At 35.5% G+C, this 23,706-nt stretch overlaps 1 protein-coding gene across 1 annotated transcript in view; it reads right to left on the bottom strand.

Moving 5' to 3' along the window:
• Positions 1-5,601: 5,601 nt before the first annotated feature.
• Positions 5,602-23,706, bottom strand: part of LOC149410651 (DC-STAMP domain-containing protein 2-like) — an 85,211-nt gene continuing 67,106 nt past the window's right edge. The window contains exons 8-13 of the mRNA XM_089648302.1: positions 20,081-20,224; positions 19,112-19,217; positions 12,921-13,004; positions 12,711-12,830; positions 9,189-9,268; positions 5,602-5,666 (exon numbers count right to left, since the gene is read on the bottom strand). Of these exons, the coding sequence (XP_089504428.1) occupies positions 5,602-5,666; positions 9,189-9,268; positions 12,711-12,830; positions 12,921-13,004; positions 19,112-19,217; positions 20,081-20,224 (599 nt within the window). The remainder of the gene's footprint in view (positions 5,667-9,188; positions 9,269-12,710; positions 12,831-12,920; positions 13,005-19,111; positions 19,218-20,080; positions 20,225-23,706) is intronic.

Raw genomic sequence — 23,706 nt, 5'->3', positions numbered from 1 at the left:
AATTAATTAATTGGTATCATTTTATGATATTGAATTTTATAAATACTAATTTAGTTAGACAAATAAATATATTGCAAACGTTGAATTCACTTCATTTTTGTTAAGCATAAATTTATTTTTTTTTAAATCATGTCTTATAAGTTTTATTCAAGTTGCGGTCGGAATCTTAGGTTTCACAAAGGTAAACATTTTAATTATTTTGTGGTTAACTTCTTTATTTGAATATAAAGCGTGTTTTTTATTTCAAACACCGCTAAGATCATATTTTTACCATCATATGACTTGTATGATGTATACGCATAAGTTATTTAGTGATATCAGACCAACGTATTACAGCCATGTGTCTGGTTCGGTAGCTCAAATTTCTCTTATTCTCTTCATTTGGCCACTTAAAACGGAAATATGACGTATAAGTACAATAAAGTCTTAAAGCTTTCTTGAGGTGATGTTTTTCACAAGAAAAGCGCTGTAGAAATCATCTAAATATTTTTACTAAAAAAGGTCAGGGGTATCATCAGACGATACGCTTCAGGGACATGTGTTTTCGAGGGTTCACGGCGAGTTCATCGAAAATCAATTCATCGAAAGCAAATTCATCGAAAACGAGTTCATCGAAAACGAGTTCATCGAAAACGAGTTTATCGAAAACGAGTTCATCGAAAACGAGTTCATCGAAAACGAGTTCATCGAAAACCAATACATCGAAAACCAATTCATCGAAAACCAATTCATCGATTGATCAATTCATCGAATGATCAATTCATCGAATCGCCAATTCATTCTCATTGAATTCTCTATTAGAGCGTACAGTATATATTCTTAGGATTTTTTCAGTGTTGCACAGTGTAATTTTTACATTTTACCATCAGAAAATAAGATAATATAGATATTTTGCAATATTTTGAAATCGAACCCTTAGATAGGAAAAACCGTGAAATACACCTTTATATAAAAACATTTATAATAAGTAATAACAATAATAATACCTGGCGTATTTTCTGAATGTGAAATGTAAAAATCATCAATATCTACACCAAGTATGACAGTTATTAGATTAAGTGTAGTTTTTCAACTTTTGTTGATATAGAATTCTTATATCCAAAACAAATAAAAAAAATACTTTCGTCGGTTGTTGGATATTTTAATGTAGAACAATCCTATAAAAAAACTTACGTTTCACCTACTAACTGTGGGATTCCTCAGAGCTGAAAAGAATCAATTTCTAAGTTCGCAGGTTACACATAATAAGGTATGTATGTAAAAACAAAACAAAAAAAATACTTATATACTATTAGAGAATGCATGAGCTTTGTGCTGAACACATTATATGTTAAATTTAAATACCTTATATACAGGGTTTTCCAATAAGAGGTGTTATTTTGATATTCAATCGTAAAAGATCAATGGTTTCGTTGCTTGTGTGGCACGTAGCGCCATCTTGTTGAAATTAAACGCTGTCCAGATTAATACCATCAAATTCTGGCCATAAAAAATCATTAATCATCTCTCGATAGCGCAATCCATTCACCGTAACTGTTGCTCCAGCCTCATTTTCGAAAAAGTAAGGTCCAATGACTCCGCCGGATCATAAACCGCACCAAACAGTCACACGTTGAGGATAGAGAGGCTTTTCAAGAATAACTCTTGGGTGTTCCGAGCCCCAGATGCGACAATTTTGCTTGTTGACGAAGCCACTGAGGTGGAAATGGGCCTCATCACTCAAGATGATTGGCATTTGATTCAATCAAGTGAATTTTGATCATTTAAATGCGTTGTTAAAGCGTGTATCGTTCCATTTTTATTAATATGTAGTTTCTACTTGTTAAATTTTAAAAAATGACAGCTTCAAAAGTAATATCTACCGAAATAGCGGGCTACTCAAAATAACACCTCTTATTGGAAAACCCTGTACTAAATCCTGTACCCTGTATTAGAGAATACACGAGCTTTGTGCTGAACACATTATATATTAAATTTAAATAATATAAAATTACTGTAAATAAAAATTAATCAAATTAAAATTACAAAATCAATCCAATCGTATCTCATAATACAAAAACTATATATTTTTAATTATATTTTTATACAAATTACTAAGGTTCTCGTCGTCTGTTTTATAATTAACATATTCATATTTGTGTATAAAAACAATTTTACTAATTAATCTTTTATGTAAATTAGTTTCCTTGTCCAAAGTTTTACTATCAATTTTTTTTATATATAAATTTACTGTCAACTTTTATTGACCAATGCTTTTTTGACTTCCCGGTCCGGTTAGCATTTCTCTCTAATATCTACCATTTTTTTCGATGAATTGGCGATTCGATTTTTTTTTTTTTTTGTGAATTTTTATATGACATTTTATATGTCCCAACTGCTCCCGCCTGGAGCCAGTGAGACTATGGCATCCCCAATTGGGGGATGTTGTGAGGCTGAAGGTAAGTGGGGAAGGGAAAGAGGAAGGTGGGGAAGTACCTGGCTATTCAGATCTAGTCACTAAACACGGCTAAAGCCATTTGGAGCAACGTTTCAATTCTGAATGGTGGTCTTACACCAGGGCGATACTGGTAGTATCTTCCACTCTGGAACGTGCCGCAAATATACTATATATTATTTTAATTAATTAATTGTGAAAATAACACAAATCAATCAAATAAAATTTATTTGTGCACGCCGGGTTCGAACCCGCGACCTTCGGGATGAATTGATCATTCGATGAATTGATTTTCGATGAACTCGTCGGTTACCTTTTTCTAGAGTTGGATCTTGTCAAGAGTCTAGAATAATATAAGAGATTGTCTTTCTTTCTACCATGCGTAGAGATTTTTTTATTATTTTAATAATAGAAGATACAGTATAATAAAATAACACATAACAATCATCCAATAAATAAATAAATATTGATTATGTGACTGTTGTTTTTTTTTTACTTTTATCCTTATCAATGTTATTATGTTTTCCTTATTGGTAGTCCCATGGTCGATGCTTAAACATCGCGAACAGATTAGGATACCATGTCAATAAAATGATGTCTCTCTAAGAATGTGAATTACAATAGACTTGTTAACTTTGGCAAAACTGGTTGGCAAGCAAACAATCGTTAGCATAAATGGATTTGAGGCTTTACCTGTTAGATTAAGTTTATTTTTTAAAACAACACATTTTTCGAATAACAGAGGTAACGCTTTTTATGCTATAATAAATTTTAATTTATCAGAGATGAACAAGTTTATTTAATTTATTTATTTATTTCATTATTTTAATATAACATTTAATTACAGTAATGTCGTATTACCCATCTCACTAGGTGTGAAACGCCTGTGTTGAGATGGCAATTTTCATAGTGGTTGGCCTTAGTCTTGTGTGTCACACGATTACGTCTGATACAGTGGTTGTTAGCTGGGTTTTGGTTAACACAATATTATGAAAATGACAGATAAAATAAAATTAGTATTTTTTTAAACTCTATAATTCAAGTATGATTGTAGAAGACTAGAACGAGGCGAAAATAATTTTGAAGTACCTAATTTAAGTAAATTCAGTTTGACAAAAAGGCATAGCGATAAATGATGAGGAAAAAAAGCAGGTGAAACATTAGTCAAATGTACAAGTACATACATATACTTCATGGTATACATACAGGGTGTATCGGCACGTACCCGACAAACTTTAACCAGCTATTCCTTAGCACATTTGGAGTAAAAAATGTTATGGGCACTTTGCTGTCCGGTAACATTTTTTTTAATAAAAAATTTACCATTCATATTTTCGCCACATGTCACCAATGCTTTATCCTTTGTCAAAGTTTGAAAACCCATCTGGCAATATTTTGTTCGAGTTTCGTTGAATAATGTACGTACGTACCTACGATCACAACGAAATGGCACGGCACCATTCGTCTCATTTTTAACTATTATTATTTAGTGTGTACGAAAGAGCGAGGACACTTTTTGACACACTTGCTAATAACAGCTGTTGAACACGAGATTCAATGCAAACGTCAGTGACGGAGTGTGGATTTTTTATTTATTTTTTGTTTTTAATGGAGAAAAAATGTTACCGGACAGCAAAGCGCCCATAACATTTTTTACTCCAAATGTGCTGAGGAATAGCTGGTTAAAGTTTGTCGGGTACTTGCCGATACACCCTGTATATAATATATATATACACACAGTAGGCACAAATATAAATATGTTATGAAAAACTCCTATAAATTACAAATGATGTGCATACTACTTGTGGGAAAATTTGAAATTTATGAAAGCATTTTATGTCTCCTTCATTCAGTTTATTCTGTCCTTCATACGTAACTTCCTTGCCTCATCGCCATTGCCATGTGCCATATATTTGCTTTCGTATCGGGACTTTAAGCGTTCGGTATCTACCTGCTCCATTTATTAAATTGCCTTTGTTCATAGACATTCAATTTGATAGACAAACCAATCAGCGAAAGGGGAACACACACATTTGCGAGGAGCGCAGGAGGCGGCGTGGTCTCACTTTTTGTAATTTGTCAATAAATGAATGTGACATTATACAGGCAACTCGATTTTTAATATCTCTATTCAGTTCTCGAGAATAAGATTTGCTTACAAATTACCAGTCATTTTTACAATGGCGCACAAATTTCTGTCTGCGAAAAAAAACTTAACTGCAAATCCCAAATCCGGCAAACAAAAGTTCGGTCTTTTTTCCAAAATTTAATATTTTGTTACATTATTTAGACACTTTTACAAATGTGTTGTAATTTACCCACCTCACTCCTTTTTAGCATCGCTGCGTCGGCAATTCGTTTACGAGGAAGCTACAAGCCAAAAATGTGTATATTCTTGGTATGCCTTATATTGTCACGAATGTAGGTAATAGGCATTAAAATCGCTTCACAAACGCAGTCTAGAAACATTCGATTTCAAGCACAAAAGTGGATTTTATTTATTTTGTAAATAATTTTATAAGAAAGCAAAAAAGTTAATCAGGGGAAACTGTCACAGACAATCTATAATACTGTATTTTTTAAAGTTGTTTCCTTTACGCGTTTATACATTTCTGTTGAAAAAAAAAATTAGGTGTTTACATTTATATTTTTTATTACTTTATTTTATTTGTGTCCTACTCAAAGGAAACGATAGGAAAACCTTCAATTTATCTACAGCATATTTTTTGGTATTCATAATGTACACCAATTCGTTATAAATATTAATCAAAATAGTGATTTAGCACTAAGCTTCGCCTTAATAACAAAAATACAGGTTGAGCCGAAGAGCGCACATTTGAATAACCAAATCCTGCGCAGAAAATTTCGCTATGGTAAGGCAAAAGTTTGCAGCGCTGTACATTGTGGGAACAGTATTGGAGTCCTCTCTTTCTACAGAATTAACAACATAGAAACAAGGGCAAAGAAACAAGTATCACAAACTCCACTAAATTCAGTTATTGGACGTAAACAAACATGAACACACTTTTAATCTGCTTTTTTCAGGCAGGCATAAGTTCAGACATTTTGAAATTGTTTCAAAGAGTTCCTAGGTTAACATATCTCAGTTTCGAGTTCACCCAACAATCTTAATTTCTTTAAGACGACTGGCGACTGATGAATGAAGACTATTTCTTATCAGGCTTGACTTTGGGACCCAAACCACTCGTGCCCGGCTCTTTACCAGCGTCACCTGCAAAACATACCGGTCATTTATCAGTTAATATATTTGTAATCATCTCTACAAAAACATACCGGTCATTTGGCAGTTACTATATTTGTAATCATCTCTACAAAAGCATACCGGTCATTTGTCAGTCAATATATTTGTAATCATCTCTACAAAAGCATACCGGTCATTTGTCAGTCAATATATTTGTAATCATCTCTACAAAAACATACCGGTCATTTGTCAGTCAATATATTTGTAATCATCTCTACAAAAGCATACCGGTCATTTGTCAGTTAATATATTTTTAATCATCTCTACAAAACATATCGGTCATTTGTCAGTTAATATATTTGTAATCATCTCTACAAAACATATCGGTCATTTGTCAGTTAATATATTTGTAATCATCTCTACAAAACATATCGCTCATTTGTCAGTTAATATATTTGTAATCATATCTACAAAAAAGGCAAATGCGTCACAAACCAAGTGTCAAAGGGGTTATTTTGGTGCGATAAATAACAAGAAAATAAAAGATTTCATCGAATAGGAGAACCCGAAGAAAATATTTAATAAAAAATACGATTAAAATAACTCGACACGGACGCAGGATGATGTCACCATTAATTTGGTAAACTGTACTGTCTTGAATGATTGGAAGAAGCGGACTCATGTTATAGGAGGGATGGAACTCAAAAGCAGGTAAGCCGTTCACTCTACAGCCGAGCTGTTGAGAGCAGGAACGAGTTGTAATATAACGAATCGTTTTCATTCATTTCGTCTATCCAATGCGAAAATCTTACATTTTGCTTTAATTTCCACCTAGCACGCAACGTGAAATTACCACCATCTATACAAAATTGAAGAAAACAACACAAGTTATGGAATAGAAATGACCGTACTTTCCAAAAGCCTCGAATCCTGCATAGTAATTCAGTTCATCGACAACAGATGTCAGCTATTTTTTTTATGAGAGTGACTTAAAATTTTAAAAGGCTACGAGGTTAGTGAGACAATACTTCTGTCCAATCAAAAAAGCAAAATTTTGGATGCTATGTTGTAACTAATTCCATAATGCTTTCTTAATAAGAAACTCCAGTCGTTAAAAAAAATATGTATCAATAATGACTACTGACCTTCATGACTGAAGTACCTGTACATTTTTTAATAATTAAAATAATGTTCAAAGCTTATTTTATCAAGGTCCGCCCAAATGCACCAAATTTTCGGTCTGTCTGAGGTATCAGGTACCAGTCACAAAGAGATTACATTATATTTCAACAGGCACTGTATTTGGTATGGCGACTATATTGAAGAATATAATATTGAAGAACACACAGGGTAAAATGTCAGCATCTCACTATTGTTATTGTATTGTACCTACTCAAGTGCAAAAATAGATCCGCGACCGCACCTATCAGCTATCACTACGAAAAAATATATATTATTTTAAAGGGATACATTGTGAAATAACACAAATTAATCAAATAAAATTTACTTTCACGCCGGGATTTGAACTCGCGACCTTCGGCTTGCTTGTCGAGAGTGTTACCCCTCGTCCACGAAGGCCGTCGAATTTTAATCTTATCTTTTATAGTACCTTACCAGACTATTTGTCTAGATATGATTGATTATCCATTAATAACATCGAAATCCCTCATTGCTCGATGAATATAATAAAATATACTGACGCCATAGACATATGAATATTAGTAGACCTGCCCTAAGTGATTAAAAGCGTATTATCCCCACTCCCCATACCGGTTCCATTGGAGCCGGCTGTGCTCGCATATGGCCTCAAGTGAAATTTGAAAACGTGACGTCATCATTCTTGTGCGAACTATGGTTGAGGCATCATCGGTTCATTTTACGAAATAACACGGCGAAATGTTGACTTGTGCTATGAAAACTTGTAAAAATAGATGTGAAAAGGAGAATAAACCCAATTGTCGTATTACATTCCATATATAAGCATTATTTTATTTTATTTTAAGCATATTCACATCGTATAATATGGATCAGTTGTAGAAACATAATATACTATCACATCGAGAAACGTCTGGACGCGAAACACAAAGCTGGTTGGTTGCTGGGAAGTAAATTATGAACATTTATAAAAGTGTCTAAAACTAAATACTTAAACGATATATTCGACTCTGAAAATAGAACCGATTTTTTTTGCCGAATTTGGACTTCGCAAATTTGTTCATAACGTGGCGAGTAATTTGCGCTCCTATGTAAAAATGTCTATTCATTCAAAAGCAGATTTTACTTTTAAGAAGTAAATGGTGATATTATAATGCGAGATGCTTATTTACTGTCAGATTGATTTATTGACGAATCACAGTCAGCTTCACCCCCTTCGTTCTTCAACAGTTGATTTTACCCCTCGCCATTATCTTCTCGTCTATTAATTCCTATGTCTGTGACTGACGCTGATAAAATTACGCAATGTACAGTGTTTTCCTATAAGAGGTGTTATTTTGAATAGCCCGCTATTTCGGTAGATGTTACTTTTGAATCTGTCATTTTTTGACATTTGACAAGTAGAAACTACGCCATTAATAAAAATGGAACGATACATGCTTCAACAACGCATTGAAATCATTAAAATTCACTTGAGTGAATCAAATGCAAATCATCTTGAGTGATGAGGCCCATTTCCACCTCGGTGGCTTCGTCAACAAGCAAAATTGTCGCATCTGGGGCTCGAAAAACCCAAGAGTTATTGTTGAAAAGCCTCTCTATCCTCAACGTGTGACTGTTTGGTGCGGTTTATGGTCCGGCGGAGTCATTGGACCTTACTTTTTAGAAAATGAGGCTGGAGCAACAGTTACGGTGAATGGATTGCGCTATATGAGAGATGATTAATGATTTTTTATAGCCGGAATTGGATGGTATTGATTTGACCAACGTTTACTTTCAACAAAACGGCGCTACGTGCCACACAAGCAACGAAAGCATTGATCTTTTATGATTGAATATCAAAATAACACCTCTTATTGGAAAACCCTGTGCGTAAATTTTGTGAGATGGAGTATTTAATTAGTTACTTATGTAAACGTCATCCTTGACATGGATTTTAGTGCCTTGGCGTCTAAATAGTGAACTATTCTGCTGCTTACAAAGGCTAGAGCGGCCGATTTATCCCGCTTAAATTTGAGAGAGGAATTTCGTACGTAGCGGGATTAAAGACTAACTGATATACCAGGCCTTAATCCTGTGCTATTTTAGCAAAAAAATAAATTCTTCCTGCGTTATATAAATTTACATAAATTTTAACCACGTGTAATAATCGCATGTAATTCCAACATATGATCGGAACCAAAGATCTACAATCTACAACCTATCTGTACGGCCTGGCGCCTCGTTATGTATTATTAGTTGTATGTAATTAAATTTGGAAATAAAAACACATAAAAAGATATTTTTTAACACTTTTTTTGTTTTTATAAACCTGAAATGTTAAGGAAGGCAGTACGGAACAGGGTGGACCAAAGATATTATAATATCTTTGGGGTGGACCAAATTAATGTTTCTTACCTGGTTTTGAGTTGGGACGTTCGACCAAGGATTCGGGTCTCGTTGTTCGAGGACTTTTTCTTTCTTCGTCTGATGAATCTCTGAAATAAAACTAAATAGTTTAGACTTTTATTTACATACTAGCGCAGACCTGTAAAAAATCATGGAATATTATAATAATTTAGGATTTGCGAACCTGAAAGTTTATGTAAAGAACACATCAAAACACGAACTGGCAACAGAATGGTCAAAAAAATCTTTATCGCTTCTCTGAATTCTCGATATATCAGTTCAAATTTAGAAAATGATAGTTAAAATAAAATTTCTAATTTCTATTAAAATATTATACAAGCTGCAGCAAAACAGACATTGCAGTTTTGAAGGGCCGGTATATCAAGTGTGGTGGGGTCTGAGAGGGGTCTCATTGTGTCGAGAGGGTCGTGCCGTTTTCAGTCGTTACCGTGGTTTAGTCCGGACAACGCCGGGCCTTCGCCGTCCACAAGCTTCTTGAAATTGGCCTTTATTTTGTCGCCACCCGGCGGGCCTTTCAGCGGCAATTTGCGACTTCTTCTTGTGGTGCTACCTGAAGGGAAATGTTTTTAAACATCGGCCTCACTCATTGACATCAATGTCCTCACACCTTGGAAGAACTTGAGGATCGAATTCGGGAGGAAATCTATGCTATACCTGTTGAAATGTGCCGAAATGCGGCCGAAAACTTCAAAAATCGCCTTCATCAATCGCTGCTGGGAGCCGTCATCTTCAGAACTTGATGCATAAAACCGCATGATGTACCGAATAAAATAAAATCAACCTCATTTTTTTTTAATAGCTCTCAAAAACTAAAATATCTGTTTTGCCTCACCCTGTATTATAGGTGCGCACTGAAAGATTGTCTGAATTCGTCAAACTTTGACTTTTGAAAATGACACTCAATTTCAAAGCCAATCCAAATTTCAGAGTTTATATCAATGATGTACATCATTTTTTAGTTACGCGTTACGCACAACCAACCAAACCAACCAAAAGTTTAAAGTTAAGAACTACCAACATTATCTTCATTTTCTTAACGTAAAAATTAATCATTTTATTGGCTGATATCTTTATAAATTTATTCATTTCAAACTAAGTTTGCTACTACTCCGCATACTCGGAGACATTGTTATTAGCTTCTGGTAAAACCAAAGTTAGAACTAATACGTAACATATTAGTAGTAGAGTTGACAAATGCATTGGGTTTTTTTTTTTTTTTAATTCCTTTATTTTTCCCAATTTTTACATTAATTACATTCAATATTATATTTAAATCAATACGAATAATGGGAACCCACTAAGGCGCAGCCTGTGCGTGGGTAATATATTTAAGTTATTATTTTATTGTACCTGGAAATAAACAAATTGTGGGCATATAAAATAAAAAAAGATTACATTTTGTCTAAGCGGTTTGTATAAAAACGTGTTTACAATAGTGTATAGTGAAGTTATAAGTGTTTAGTGTAATATATGGTGAATATTTTATGAGAAACATAAATTGATACAAATTAAATAAAAAAAGTTTAAACTGCTGTATCGAAAAGCCATAATTTTAATTCTTTTAAGTATTGAGGAAGTTAAGTAATCACTTGAATATTTTTCGGTTCCCACCCAAGTATTGCTGGTTCAATTTCACTGCTAATGTTCCATCGTTGCACAAGCCAAAATATTACTATGATGGTAGTAGGAGTTTGAAAAGATTTAAAACCGAGAATGTTTCGTTAAGAATAAAAAAAAGTGATATTTTAATTACTTTGCAAAAGCATTGTTTGGCACGCCTCTCCTCATGTAAAACTATATTTTTGATGTTAAACATCGAAACCGACTCTTGCACGAAACGACGTTTCATTTGACCAGCCTCGTGACTTATCGGCTCTTTTCCTCCAGCCGCCAAAACTCTGTGCGAGGAAGACTCATCGAAGAGAAATATTGTGGGATTTTCTGTTAACCTGGAGCTAATCTCAAATATTTTTCTTCATTTCAAGTCTTTTGTTGTGCAGTAAGACATTCTTCAAAATCAATATTTTTACTAGAATCATCAATAATTTATTGAGTAATCTATGGTATTTCTTCATTGAAAAATGATTCCTTTACGATACAACTAATGATAATGATAATAACCGTATTGTATAAATCTATATGTTTTTAATTTATAATATATATGTTTATGTGCATTATCCTTATAATAATAAAATAATTGCTTTATTACCAAAAAATAAAAGTTTATTTACTTTCATTTTCGCTTTGACGGCCTTCGTGGTGGAAGGGTAAGGATCTCGACTAGCAAGGTCGCGGGTTCAAATCCCGGAGTGTGCAAGTAAATTTAATTTGATTTAACTGTGTTATTTCACAAATTACTCATTTAAAATAATATATAGTATATTTGCGGCACGTTCCAGAAAGGAAATTACTCTCAGTATCGCCCTGGTGTAAGACCACCTTTCCGAATCGAAACGTCTCTTGAAATGGCTTTGGCCGTGTTGGGTGACCAGATCTGAATATCCAGGTACTTCCCCACCTTCCTCCTCCACATTTCCCCAACTGGGGTTACCATAGTCTCACTGGCTCCAGACTATTGGGAACAGTTAGGACTCAATTTTAATTTCACATCTGCAAATCGTCCCGTCAGGGTTATTCTTTTAGTCCTTCCGATCATGGCGTTTATTTATACCCGAGTGACAATTTTTTTTTTAAATTTATAAATAAATGGTTCATTAGCTCTCCAGGGGCCTCTGTATCTTTTGTAACTTTCCTAGCGCCGGTTTTAGCCACGTCACTAACCCGTATTAACCCTTCCCTTACGGTGTTAAAATTCCTCTTCGTCCGGTGCTATACACTCGGTAAATATTAAGAATTGCAATTACTTAATGAAATACATAAATGTATTGAGGAGGAATACCTAAAATTTGAACTCTGTGTCTAGTTTATTTAGAGAGATATTTTATTATTTATTATCCTTTATGCTATGCTTAAAACCTTGTCTTATAAACATTAGTTTATCATTAAAAAATAACAATATTTGACAAGTCAAAAATATTTCACCGATAAATGAAGATATCATATGTCTAGTGAGAAATTTAGCACTAACAAAGCCTTTCCTACAAAAATAAAGTTGGTTGTTTACAGGTGGAAAAAAAATAATAATCAGTAATTGTTGATTGAGGTACTAGTACATATTGAATCATTTGGCGGGTTGGAAATAAGCCGACATAGCCCAGTGGTTACAGAGCACCTGTCCCCTTACCTTTCCCGTTGGCGGCATTTATTTTTACTCGTGAGATATTTTCAATCTGTATTTATATTTCAGGTGAGTAATTATTGCTTATAATTATTTAGATATTTTATTAATTAGAGACGATGTTCACTCAGTTGACAGCACCGGCAAGGAAAGGTTATAAGCCAAACTTCCTTCTATGTTAACCCGAAAGATACAGAGTAGGCCCCCAGGTGTGGTGAGCTAACAGTACGCTGCAATAAGAATACAAAAAAAAATTAATACGATAAACTTACACTTCTTCACTAAAGTCACTATCTCCGTACTCTTTGGGCGTTTTGCAGATGGAACATTTTTGTCCCAAATCGGTCCAGCAATTGGAACAGAACAACCCAATGCAGTTTATGGTGGGACACCTGGTAACAAGCATAAGAGGGAATTAAAAGTTCAATTAATACTTTTCAAATTACAATAAAATATAGCATCTAGTGTTAATGTTGTCTCACTCTATCAAGTCTTCTTCTACTTGGGCACACATCAGGCAACTCGGTTCCGGCTCTGCAGTGAGTTTATTTCTCAACCATAAACACCTGTGCAAATCATAGGGCTTCATTATTATTCATTTTAATTTTAGTAAGAACTCGTGAAAAAATGAGTGTTAGTTGTGAAGACTGAAGCACGAAGCGTGAAGTTTGAAACATAACATGAAAGCGTTGTGACATGTGTGAAGCGTGAAGCATGGGCTTCTGGCTAGGGTTGCCAGATGGTCCTTTGATTTTTTTTTGGTACAATTTATCGAAAATCAAAGGGTCCTTTGATAATCATAAACCCCTTTGATTTTGACCAAAACAAAAAGAAAATTACCAGAAATTCCTGAGGATGAACACAATGAAACACTTAGTAAACATTAAAACTTATTAATTTTTCACTTGTAGCAAACACTTTGTGGGTATACATAATTATAATAATTAAAATAAAATAACTTTGTTTAAATACCACTTTATTGTATATATTTATAACCAACCGGTTTCAGTTCAGCCCGAACCTTCATCAGGGTTAATAAAAACATATTAAATTAATTACAGAGGTGTATGGGTACTTATAGTTAAGCTGGAAGAGGGAGAGAGAACATCAACTTTGGTGGGGGTGGAAGACTTAGGTAGGAGAGAGGGGGTAAACATAGGTGCAGGAAATGGAAATATATTTAAAATGGGGCTGTTTGTTAAATCTAATTGTTTATTTAGTAAATTGACGGGATAGGTCTACGCCTCAACAATTTAGAAGCACTCGAGATATAAAAAAATCCCTTAAAGTCAATAAAATCAATTTACTAAATAAACAATTAGATTTAACAAACAGCCCCATTTTAAATATATTTCCATTTCCTGCACCTATGTTTACCCCCTCTCTCCTACCTAAGTCTTCCACCCCCACCAAAGTTGATGTTCTCTCTCCCTCTTCCAGCTTAACTATAAGTACCCATACACCTCTGTAATTAATTTAATATGTTTTTATTAACCCTGATGAAGGTTCGGGCTGAACTGAAACCGGTTGGTTATAAATATATACAATAAAGTGGTATTTAAACAAAGTTATTTTATTTTAATTATTAAAACTTATATTTATTATTACTATTGGTATGCAAAAAATCACTTTTTAACACATTTGGCACTATATGCTACAGCTTTAAATAATCGTTTATTGCCTGAAATTGTATCTTTAAATTCAGTGCAATTGACATTTAAATTGAAAAAAAAACACATAATTCGTTGTTTAAGGTATTCACACCTAGTCGATTTCTTTCGTCAGTCCATACATTACCCTTTACACTAAAAACTCTTTCTACGAAGGCATTGGAGACGGGAACACTGCACACATATTGTACCATTTTCAACAGATTTGAGCTAGTCATGCTACCACCCGCCAGAATCGCTCACGGCGTTTGCTCTGTAAATTATCTCGTGAGGTATATATGTCGCGTATTTTCAAAAAAACCGGACATTCTATTGTCTGGTTTTCCAAAATCTAGACCGGACAGCCGTTCAAAAAACCGTACTGTCCGGTCCAAAACCGGACATCTGGCAACCCTATCGTTGGCAGGGGGGCAGTGGGGGCAAGGGTGGCCAGACAAATATGGGAAAAAATTAAAGGAACAAAAGACAGTTATAACTGGCGTCAAAACTACAAATATGTTATATTTTATAATAAATGTGACATGTTTAGTACCAGATCTAACACATTGACTCGGTTAGGTTCGGACTTCCGCCTAGGGCTCACACATAAAACGATTATTCTATATCGCCCGGAACGCACGTCTTTTTGTCGCGCTACAATTTTGTTTCTGTTTCCTATTATCAGCGCTTGATAATTAACCGAAATGGGTGACAGTAACGAAATTTTGATTGGGCTTCACCTACTAACGAAAACGATTGAAAGTTTGAGTGACAAAATGTTGTTTTTTGAAAGGGAACAGAATTCCCTTAAAAATTTACTGACAACGTATGTCGGTAGTGTTAAAATGTGTACATGTACATGCAGTGTCTCTTCGTCGAACGCCGCAGGTCCGATCCCCCCGGACCCGCGCGTCTTGCCCGCCGCGCCTGCCGCCGCCGCACTAGCGGTCACTACTTTACTACGCTCGTCCCCCTCCGCCCCGCACCTCTCAACGGGGCCCAGCGACGTACAGCCAAACAGAGCGGCTAGCCCACCGCCTGCCACAACCCAAGCTGCCTTAGTCGGCCGCCCCAACGCTCGTAAGATTACCACGAGATCTGCTACAAAAAAGGGCAAATCGGAAGTAGACCCTCAACCTGCTATAACATATGCTTCAATGGCATCCTCTGTTCCAGATCCATCGGTTCCGATGTCCGGCCCATCTAAGCCGAAGAAGATGTCAACTCCCGTTGCCCAACCTACCGATACTGTAACATCGATGACTGCAGAAACCGATACAGCAGAATCCGAATCGAAAACAGAAGCCTATACCTCCACTTCGGCTAACCCCAATTGGCGCCGAGTCACGCATAGGAAAAAAAGACGACCAGTACTTCATGGTACCGCGACTGAGCATAAAGGCCTCATAGCCGTTGAAAGGCGCAAGTATATTCATGCCTGGCAATTCGATGTCAACACTACGGTCGAGGATATTGTAAATTTCCTTCTAAATATAAACAAAGAAATTGTTTACGATGTTGTCAAATTGACAGCCAAAGCTGACTACGCCTCATTCCGGATTGGAGTCCCGGAATCGAAGCTTTCATTTTATATGGACCCGAACATATGGCCAAATCATGTTGCATTCAATGAGTGGTTTTTTCGGAGAAATGTTGCAACCAATGATAAAACGAAACACTCTAAGAGTGAGAAGTAATTCTAACCTCTCTATCTATTATCAAAACGTTCGAGGGCTAAATACGAAATTGGCAGTATTTAAAAACAACCTATTTGCTCGAGATAGCTTAGATTTAATAGCAATCACTGAATCGTGGCTGAAACCAAGTGTGCATAATTCAGAGCTATTTCCAGAAAATTATGTTGTCTTTCGTCGTGACCGCCTCACACGAGCGGGGGGTGTCGTCCTGGCTGTTCGTGCTGATTCTGTAACCCATGCTGAGAGGATTTCTTCAATGGACCTCCCCGACACTGAATCCCTGTGGGTGAAGCTATCCTTGAAATCTTCAACTGTTTTCGTATGTGTGATATATGTGCCACCTCGTTCTTCAACTTCGTTATACTACAACATGTTCGAAAAAATAGAAAGTAATTATAATCTTCTCAGTGACAAAAATATCTTAATATTAGGTGATTTGAACCTCCCTTCCTGTAACTCCAATATTGTGAACATGTTTAACTATTTTAAATGTTTCTACGGTTTGCAAGAATATAACTTGATATGTAATGATTATAATAACACTCTGGACATAGTTTTATGTAATGCCAAGGATCTTATAAAGTGTGTTGAGAAATGTCATGACCCTATTACAAACGAGGACAAGCACCACCCTGCTTTGTCTATAAGTATTAGTGAGACTCACTCAGGTGTTGCAAATTCATGTCTAAACCCAAGTTCAATAGAAGTTCCCTCCTATCATGGAGCTAGAACCATAAACGCATGGAGATTCAACAAAGGAAATTTCCACTTATTATATGAATTTCTTTCTGAATGCTCATGGCAACCGGTCTGCCAAAGTTCAACAGATATAAATGCATTATGTACAAATTTTTACAATTCAATTTACAATATATTCGACAAGTGTATACCCATTTCCACACCTCGCACTACGGCACACAGAGTATATCCTAAGTGGTACACAGATAGTATTATTTCAAATATTAAAATTAAACATATTTTTCATAAGCGATGGAAAAAAACACGTCACAACTTGGACTATGCTAGTTTTTCAGCCTATCGCTCCATCGTAAAACATGAAATCAGTGAAGCTTTTAAAAATCATTTAACTTCAATGGAAGAAAAATTATCTATCGATCCCAAACAGTTTTGGAAGTACATTAAGGATCTAAAAAAATCCAACAACTCATTTAAGTCTATGATTCTTGACGGAGAGGAATTGACTACTGATGATAAAATCGCAAATAGTTTTGCGACCTTTTTTTCATCTGTTTACAAAAATGTCCAACCAACTCTCAATATTGACTCTACCCTTCACACTGTACAGATTGGGCCCTCATTCGACCTGGTCAGTATTTCAGAAAAAGATGTTAAGGACGCACTCTCAAATTTAAAGAAACCTCACTCCATCGGTCCTGACAATATTCCAACATTTATACTAAAGGGTTGTTCCGACCTTTTAATACCACCATTATGTCATCTCTTCAATGTTTGCCTAAAAAACGGGATTCTCCCAGACATCTGGAGATTAACTAAAATAACCCCTATCTACAAGAAGGGAGACAAACGCGATATCCGGAATTATCGACCAGTTGCCGTTCTATGTTCCATCATGAAAATATTCGAGAAAATTCTACATAAATATATACTTAATCACGTTAATCCAATTCTTGATGACCGTCAATATGGTTTTAGACCCCAGATGTCAGTAACATCAAACCTCTTATGCATCTCAGATTTCTTATCACAAACTCTCGACAATCGGGGACAGGTGGATGTTGCTTATTTCGACCTGGAAAAAGCATTCGACAAGGTTGACATCGACATTCTTCTAAATAAGCTAGCTTCATTTGGTTTTTCCAAAAGACTACTCTGTTTTTTTGCTTCATATATTCGAAATCGTAGACAGTTTGTTTATTATAAGGGTTCCAGCTCTTTGGAATTCACAGTTTTTTCTGGAGTTCCTCAGGGGTCTATCCTTGGACCACTTCTGTTTCTGATTTTTATCAACGATATTGGTTCAGTCATCACACATTCGCTGTATTTATTATTTGCAGATGACTTGAAACTATATCGTTCAATAAAAAACCATCTTGACTGTATTCTCCTTCAACGTGATATCGACTGCGTCTCAAACTGGGCCAAAATAAATGGCTTAAACTTCAGTACACCCAAGTGCAATATCGTCTCGTATACAAGATCAAAGAAACCGCATGTATTTGAATATACAATCAATGAAATTATTCTCCAACACCTAAATCAAATCAAAGATCTAGGAGTTATTTACGACAGCAAACTAACCTTTCACCAACACATCGATGATTTAATAAGCAGAGGATACAGGCTTCTCGGCTTCGTAATTAGAAACTCATATCCGTTTCGTAACACAAAAACACTGACGTTATTATATAACACACTAGTCCTAAGTGTACTTGAATCAAACTCGATCATCTGGGCTCCACATGAATTAACATACACTTTACGCATTGAAAGAGTCCATAAAAATTTTTTAAGATTTTTATTCTCGCGGCTCTATGGACGTTACCCTTGGCTTTACCCATCGATTTATATATTAGGCATGACCAATTACCACTCCCTAGAGACACGTAGAGGTATTGCTTTGCTTAAATATTTTTTCCAACTAATAAACGGTCACTTATCTAATAATGAGATACTGGCCCAATTAAATTTTTTTGTACCAGAGTCTCACTCTCGAGGACGTCATCACAATCTTCTATATAGTAGAGCAAGCCGCACTAATTTATTAATGAACTCACCTGTGGGGAGAGCTACGTGCTTTTTGAATGCGGTAGATAAGAAATTAGATTTATTTTTTGTGTCCTATAGCGCATTTGCGAGATTTTTGACATTGCATATACACTGCATAAATGGTACAATTATAACGTCTTAGGCTTTATTACCTGTAATTGTTATAAATAAATGTACAAATTATATATAAATAAATAAATAAAATAAATAAATAAACCTCACAAACCGAGTGGGTCATTTGGTCAGGGGCCGATTTGTATTTTATTTTTTAACTCCAAGCAGGAGGCCCCGATGGGAAATGAGTTCTTGAGGCATATGCCATGATGGAAATGATTTTCCTGAGGGCCTCCTGTGTATAGTTAGTGTAAAAAAATAAATCGGAGTGCGCACACTTAAGGCGGCTCTGTTCATCCGAAGAACGCCGTGTAGACCTCAGCTTGTGTGTAAATATTTCTAGTTTATTCTGACTACTTCCTTGTTCCTTCCCTGTAAGCTTTATAAAAAATATAAGCTGCCCCCATAGCTAAGAAGCTAGCGACACCCCTGGCTTTAAGTGTGGAGTGAAGAGTGAATACTCACGGGATGAAGGCGATCATGTATTCGCGAACCGTGATCCGTTCTGTCTTCCTCTTGTCTGTGATGAATGCGCTGCGGAGTTGCCTTCGCAAGATTTTTGCTGTAGTATCTAAAAGTCACATAGGAGTCATTGTTATTAATACCTGTGATCGCAATAGGCGAATTAAGAGTGGACTGTAAAAAATTAATTGTGAACTTGGAAGTTAACACAACCATGGTTGGAGATGGTGAACATGGAGTAAGGAAGGAATCCGACTTACCACTTTGATGTTCTTCAAAGTTGATGATGGTTGGTTTCACTCACAGTAGATATGAGTTATATCACGCATAAGCTTCCATAACATACAGGATGGATACGAAAGACACTGAGGGAACCGAATATGTTCACTGCACAGGCCTTCTACCCTGAGTTGATATAAATAACAGCACTGATCACAAATAGATGTTCATCAAACAGGCTCCACCAAGAAACTGCTTTGACAGTCACTTTCGTTGTTGTAAAATGTCACACAAACACGTGGGTAAAGTCAGATAGATGGGTAATTGTAGGTAAAAATGGAATGGGAAAATGCAAGGACAATGTTAAAGGAAGATTAATAGTGACAATTAAACCGATGGGCATGTGGCATGACGTACAGATGACCTTTGTAATCACAGTATCATTCGTTGATATCGTCCTTGGCTGGGGGAAAGAGTGGCAGGACGTACCGTCAGACAAGGTTAGAAAATATTACGATATTTATATAAATATATCGAATGTGATTTTTGTTTTCTAAAGAAAAATAGAGCTTAAAAACACAGTTTAACTAATGATAAAACTATCACGCTGGGTGAGAGCCGCCAAGTAATGGCAAATCTGGAAAGTTGAAGAAATCTCGTGAAGAAGAAAACGAAGATGATTCATGGTGGCTGGCTGGAAATCACGCACAAATTATGTTATTAAATTAGAATAGAATTAGATTATATTATTACCTCTGTGTCTCAGGATGTCCCTGTAAAGCCACAGCGCTCTCTGCCTAGCCCTAGCCGGATAGTTGTGGCACATGACGTGGTTCCTCAAACGCAGAATGTATGGCTCGGCCAGAACAGTTACCCAGCAGTACAGCAGAATGCAGGCTGGAACAGTGATTCTATATTATTAACTCCTTGAACACCGGCACCGGATCAACATTTCTTTTGAAAACTGTACAACAAGAAAATAATCACGTTTTTTATTTACGTAACCTCCTTCCGTTGGTACTTTGTTCTTATACCATTTATATATTTTTTAAATATATTTTTTTCCATTAATCCCACACAGGAAGCCCTGAGGAAAATATTTCCCTCCATGTCGTATTTTGGGATGCTGTGTGAGGGGTCTTTTTGAAGGTAAGGAAGTTTTTTTTTTTTTTTTTTTTTTTTTTAATTATTGTACGACAGACAGGTAAGTCCAATTATGGTACAATTTTATTAAAACTAACAATACATGTACATATATTTTTTTAAACATGGTATAGTGATATTAAACACATCTATATCCGCTGGTAGGGCATTTAGTAAGGTCATACCTCTTGTCATGCTATGTCGGGCAATGACATCTGTCCGACCCTGCGGTATACAGAATAGGTCGTGGCTACGATTTCGACAGTATTTATCAGGAACGAATAATCCACAGCATGACAGGAGATATGGGCAATCGATAAGGTTTTTTAGTAACTTTAATTCAAATACCATGAGTCCGGCATTACGCCTAGTCTCCAGGCTTTGGTAATTTGTCTCCTTTAGCAGTTCCACGTGATGCATGAATTTCGGATATATTCCGTATGATCGCATGTAAACATACCTTAGGATTTTTTTTTGAATTAAATTGAATTCTAGGAAGGTAAAGGACATGAGGGTTGGGTAGTAATCTAGGGAACAGGGTGTCTAGGAGATAGGCCGATGGGTCAAGAGACCAGTTCGAGAGGTGAAAGGAATCTCCCCAAAGCAGCCTCTCCCGATCTGGCACGCCACGCAGCTAGTGGATAGGCGCATCGTGAACGCACCCCACCCAATAAACCCGGGCATCAATGCTAAATCACCAAATCACCATGGCAGAGGTGTTGGTTATCCAATCAATGGTTTCCGGGTCGGCGGTAACCAAACTCTCCTCCCAAATTGTGTGTGTATTTGAGAAACTCATCGTTCTTTTTTACTAGTAAATGAATACTTTTGAAATTTAATGTTTCTTACAATCTTTATGTTCAAAAGTGCTAATGGTATTATAAACAGTCCTGCTTTACTCGTCCCAAAATACTGTTTAAATGTAACAATTCCAGGACCTTTCAAACACTCGCTTGCACCTAGATTACATGAAGTCAGTACCTAATGGAGAAGCATAGGTGGTGGCTAATTTATGGGTGGCGGTTCGTTTTAACTCCTCCGAAGGTAGGTACAAGAAGGCTATAGCATTATATTATCTTATCAATCAATTTTAATTTAACCTGTGTCTACTTGTATGTTTTGTTTGAACCTGTATCTCTTAGGACGGGTTGTTTCGGAGAATTTGAACAATTCATCAAATTTCAACGTTCATTTACGGGTTCTGTGAAATTCCTATTCATATTCTGTTATTATATCATTATAGGCCAATTGCTTGACAGAACTGAAATAAAAACAGAACTTAAAAATATCTTTCACAGAACTAGAAAATTAACTTTGAAATTTGAAGAATTGTTCAAGTTCTCTGAAACAACCCGTCCTTACTTTTATATATTTTTAAAGCTTGTATTCATTTTATACTTTCTGATGTCATTGTTCGGCACATTTAAATGTTATTTAAAAATATATTTTTTGCATTTTCTTACGCTTGTGTGACGTGACGTGACGTGTAATTATTATTGTTTATTTATTGTTTATTGTGGTATTTTAAGTAGGTACATAGTTATCTATGTCCTAATACAATCCTTATATACATATAATTATGGTAACACATTTAAAATGAATCAATCACATATTTTCTTAATTTAATTTTAAATGTTTTTATGTTTTCTTCTGATTTTATTTCTTCTGGTAGCTCTCCAAATATCTTCAACGCTCCGTACATCAATGACTTTTGACTCTGTGTTTTTTTCCTGAAGGGGAGCCTCAATTCATTTCTTTTCCTTGTCTCATGTGTGTGTTTGTTCTGCAGTTTATCAATTTTTCTTAGGAATTCACTAGACGTATGGCCATTGATTATCTTGTAGATTAAAAATATGGTATTAAAGTAAATAATTTGTTTAAATGATAAGATATTTAACTCCTTCAACATGTTCTTAATTTATGTGTATCTATTTTTCTTCAATATGGTTCTCATTGCTCTATTTTGTAGAATTGTCATTTGTTTCATTAAACCTTCGTTGGATAAGAATATAATGCTGCTACTGGAAACTGTGTTAAGGAATCTTCTTATTCTTCCCAACAGTGAGATTTTTTTATTATAAATATAGTGAAATATATGAATAAATAAAACCAGTAACATCCATTCGATCAATAACAACCTGCAATTCGATGAGTTTCGCCTTTTGTTTAAGGGTTAACGAAACGTTCGTTATAATCTATGCGTTCATAGTTGGCGTAATCTTAATTTTATTATTTCAAGAAAATACACTTTTTGCAAGTTATGCTTTAAAATATTAAGATGAATTATTTTTTGCGCCTGTACAGTGTACATACTAGTCCAGTCAGTGGGGAGTTTTACCTTGCAAAAGGTTAGGTAGTAGCGATTTTGATATATGTTGTTAAGATTGGGACTCTTAGGAAAAAAAAAAGTTTTCGACCTTGGGAGGGTCGAGCTCGACCCGCCATCTTGGATTGAAGGTGCCAAAATTTGTTTTTTCAAAATAATTGTGAAGTGGTCATTTTTACAACCAAATTATAGTGAGCAAACTTAAAGACAACTAAATTACCTACATTTTTTGTTCAGAGTTTTTTTTTGTAAGTCTAATAGGTAACGAGTTACAGTGGCGGAAATGTGAATATTTTTCTAAAAAATGATGAAATTCCCAGCTTTGTAATTTTTTCGGGTTATTCATTACATAATTATAATAATTTTGTTATTCCACACCACCATGAGGAAGAGAACATGGCGCATTTTTTTATTGTGGTATCCCGAGTAGGTCTACTCCACATATTTCCCAGCGATGGTAGATTTCGAAATTATGTTACATTACTATGAATTATGTTACTTAAAAACAGTCTTCGTCATCAATGTCATCATCTAACTCATTGCCTGTGATACTGAGATTCTGGCCTTCCATTGACAAAATCTCTTCTTCTTCGTCCTCGACATCGATGTGAACCTCTGGCGAATTTCGGCATGTTTGACCATTACAGCACCCACATACAATAGAACACTTCAATCCAGCTTTCCTGCAGCTACATGCAACGCCGCATCCTTTTTTACAATTGCATGAAATAAATTTTAATAAAGTCTCGGGTGCTGGTTTCTTTGTCATTCTTACTGGAACAAGCCCGTTGGTGTTACGTTTCCAGCCCCAGTTTTCTGGATTTTTTTGGATTCCATACCATTTTTGGACTTGATGGTACGTTCTAAATGCATGGTATCGTGCAGCGTCGTTCGTTGGTGGCAAAGAGGC

Source organism: Hesperophylax consimilis, chromosome 27 (assembly GCF_061612785.1).
Source record: "Hesperophylax consimilis isolate HC1 chromosome 27, BYU_Hcon_1.0, whole genome shotgun sequence".
NCBI classification, from domain to species: Eukaryota; Metazoa; Arthropoda; class Insecta; order Trichoptera; family Limnephilidae; genus Hesperophylax; species Hesperophylax consimilis.
Note: the sequence above shows the minus strand (reverse complement) of the source record. Positions and strands in the feature narration are given on the sequence as shown.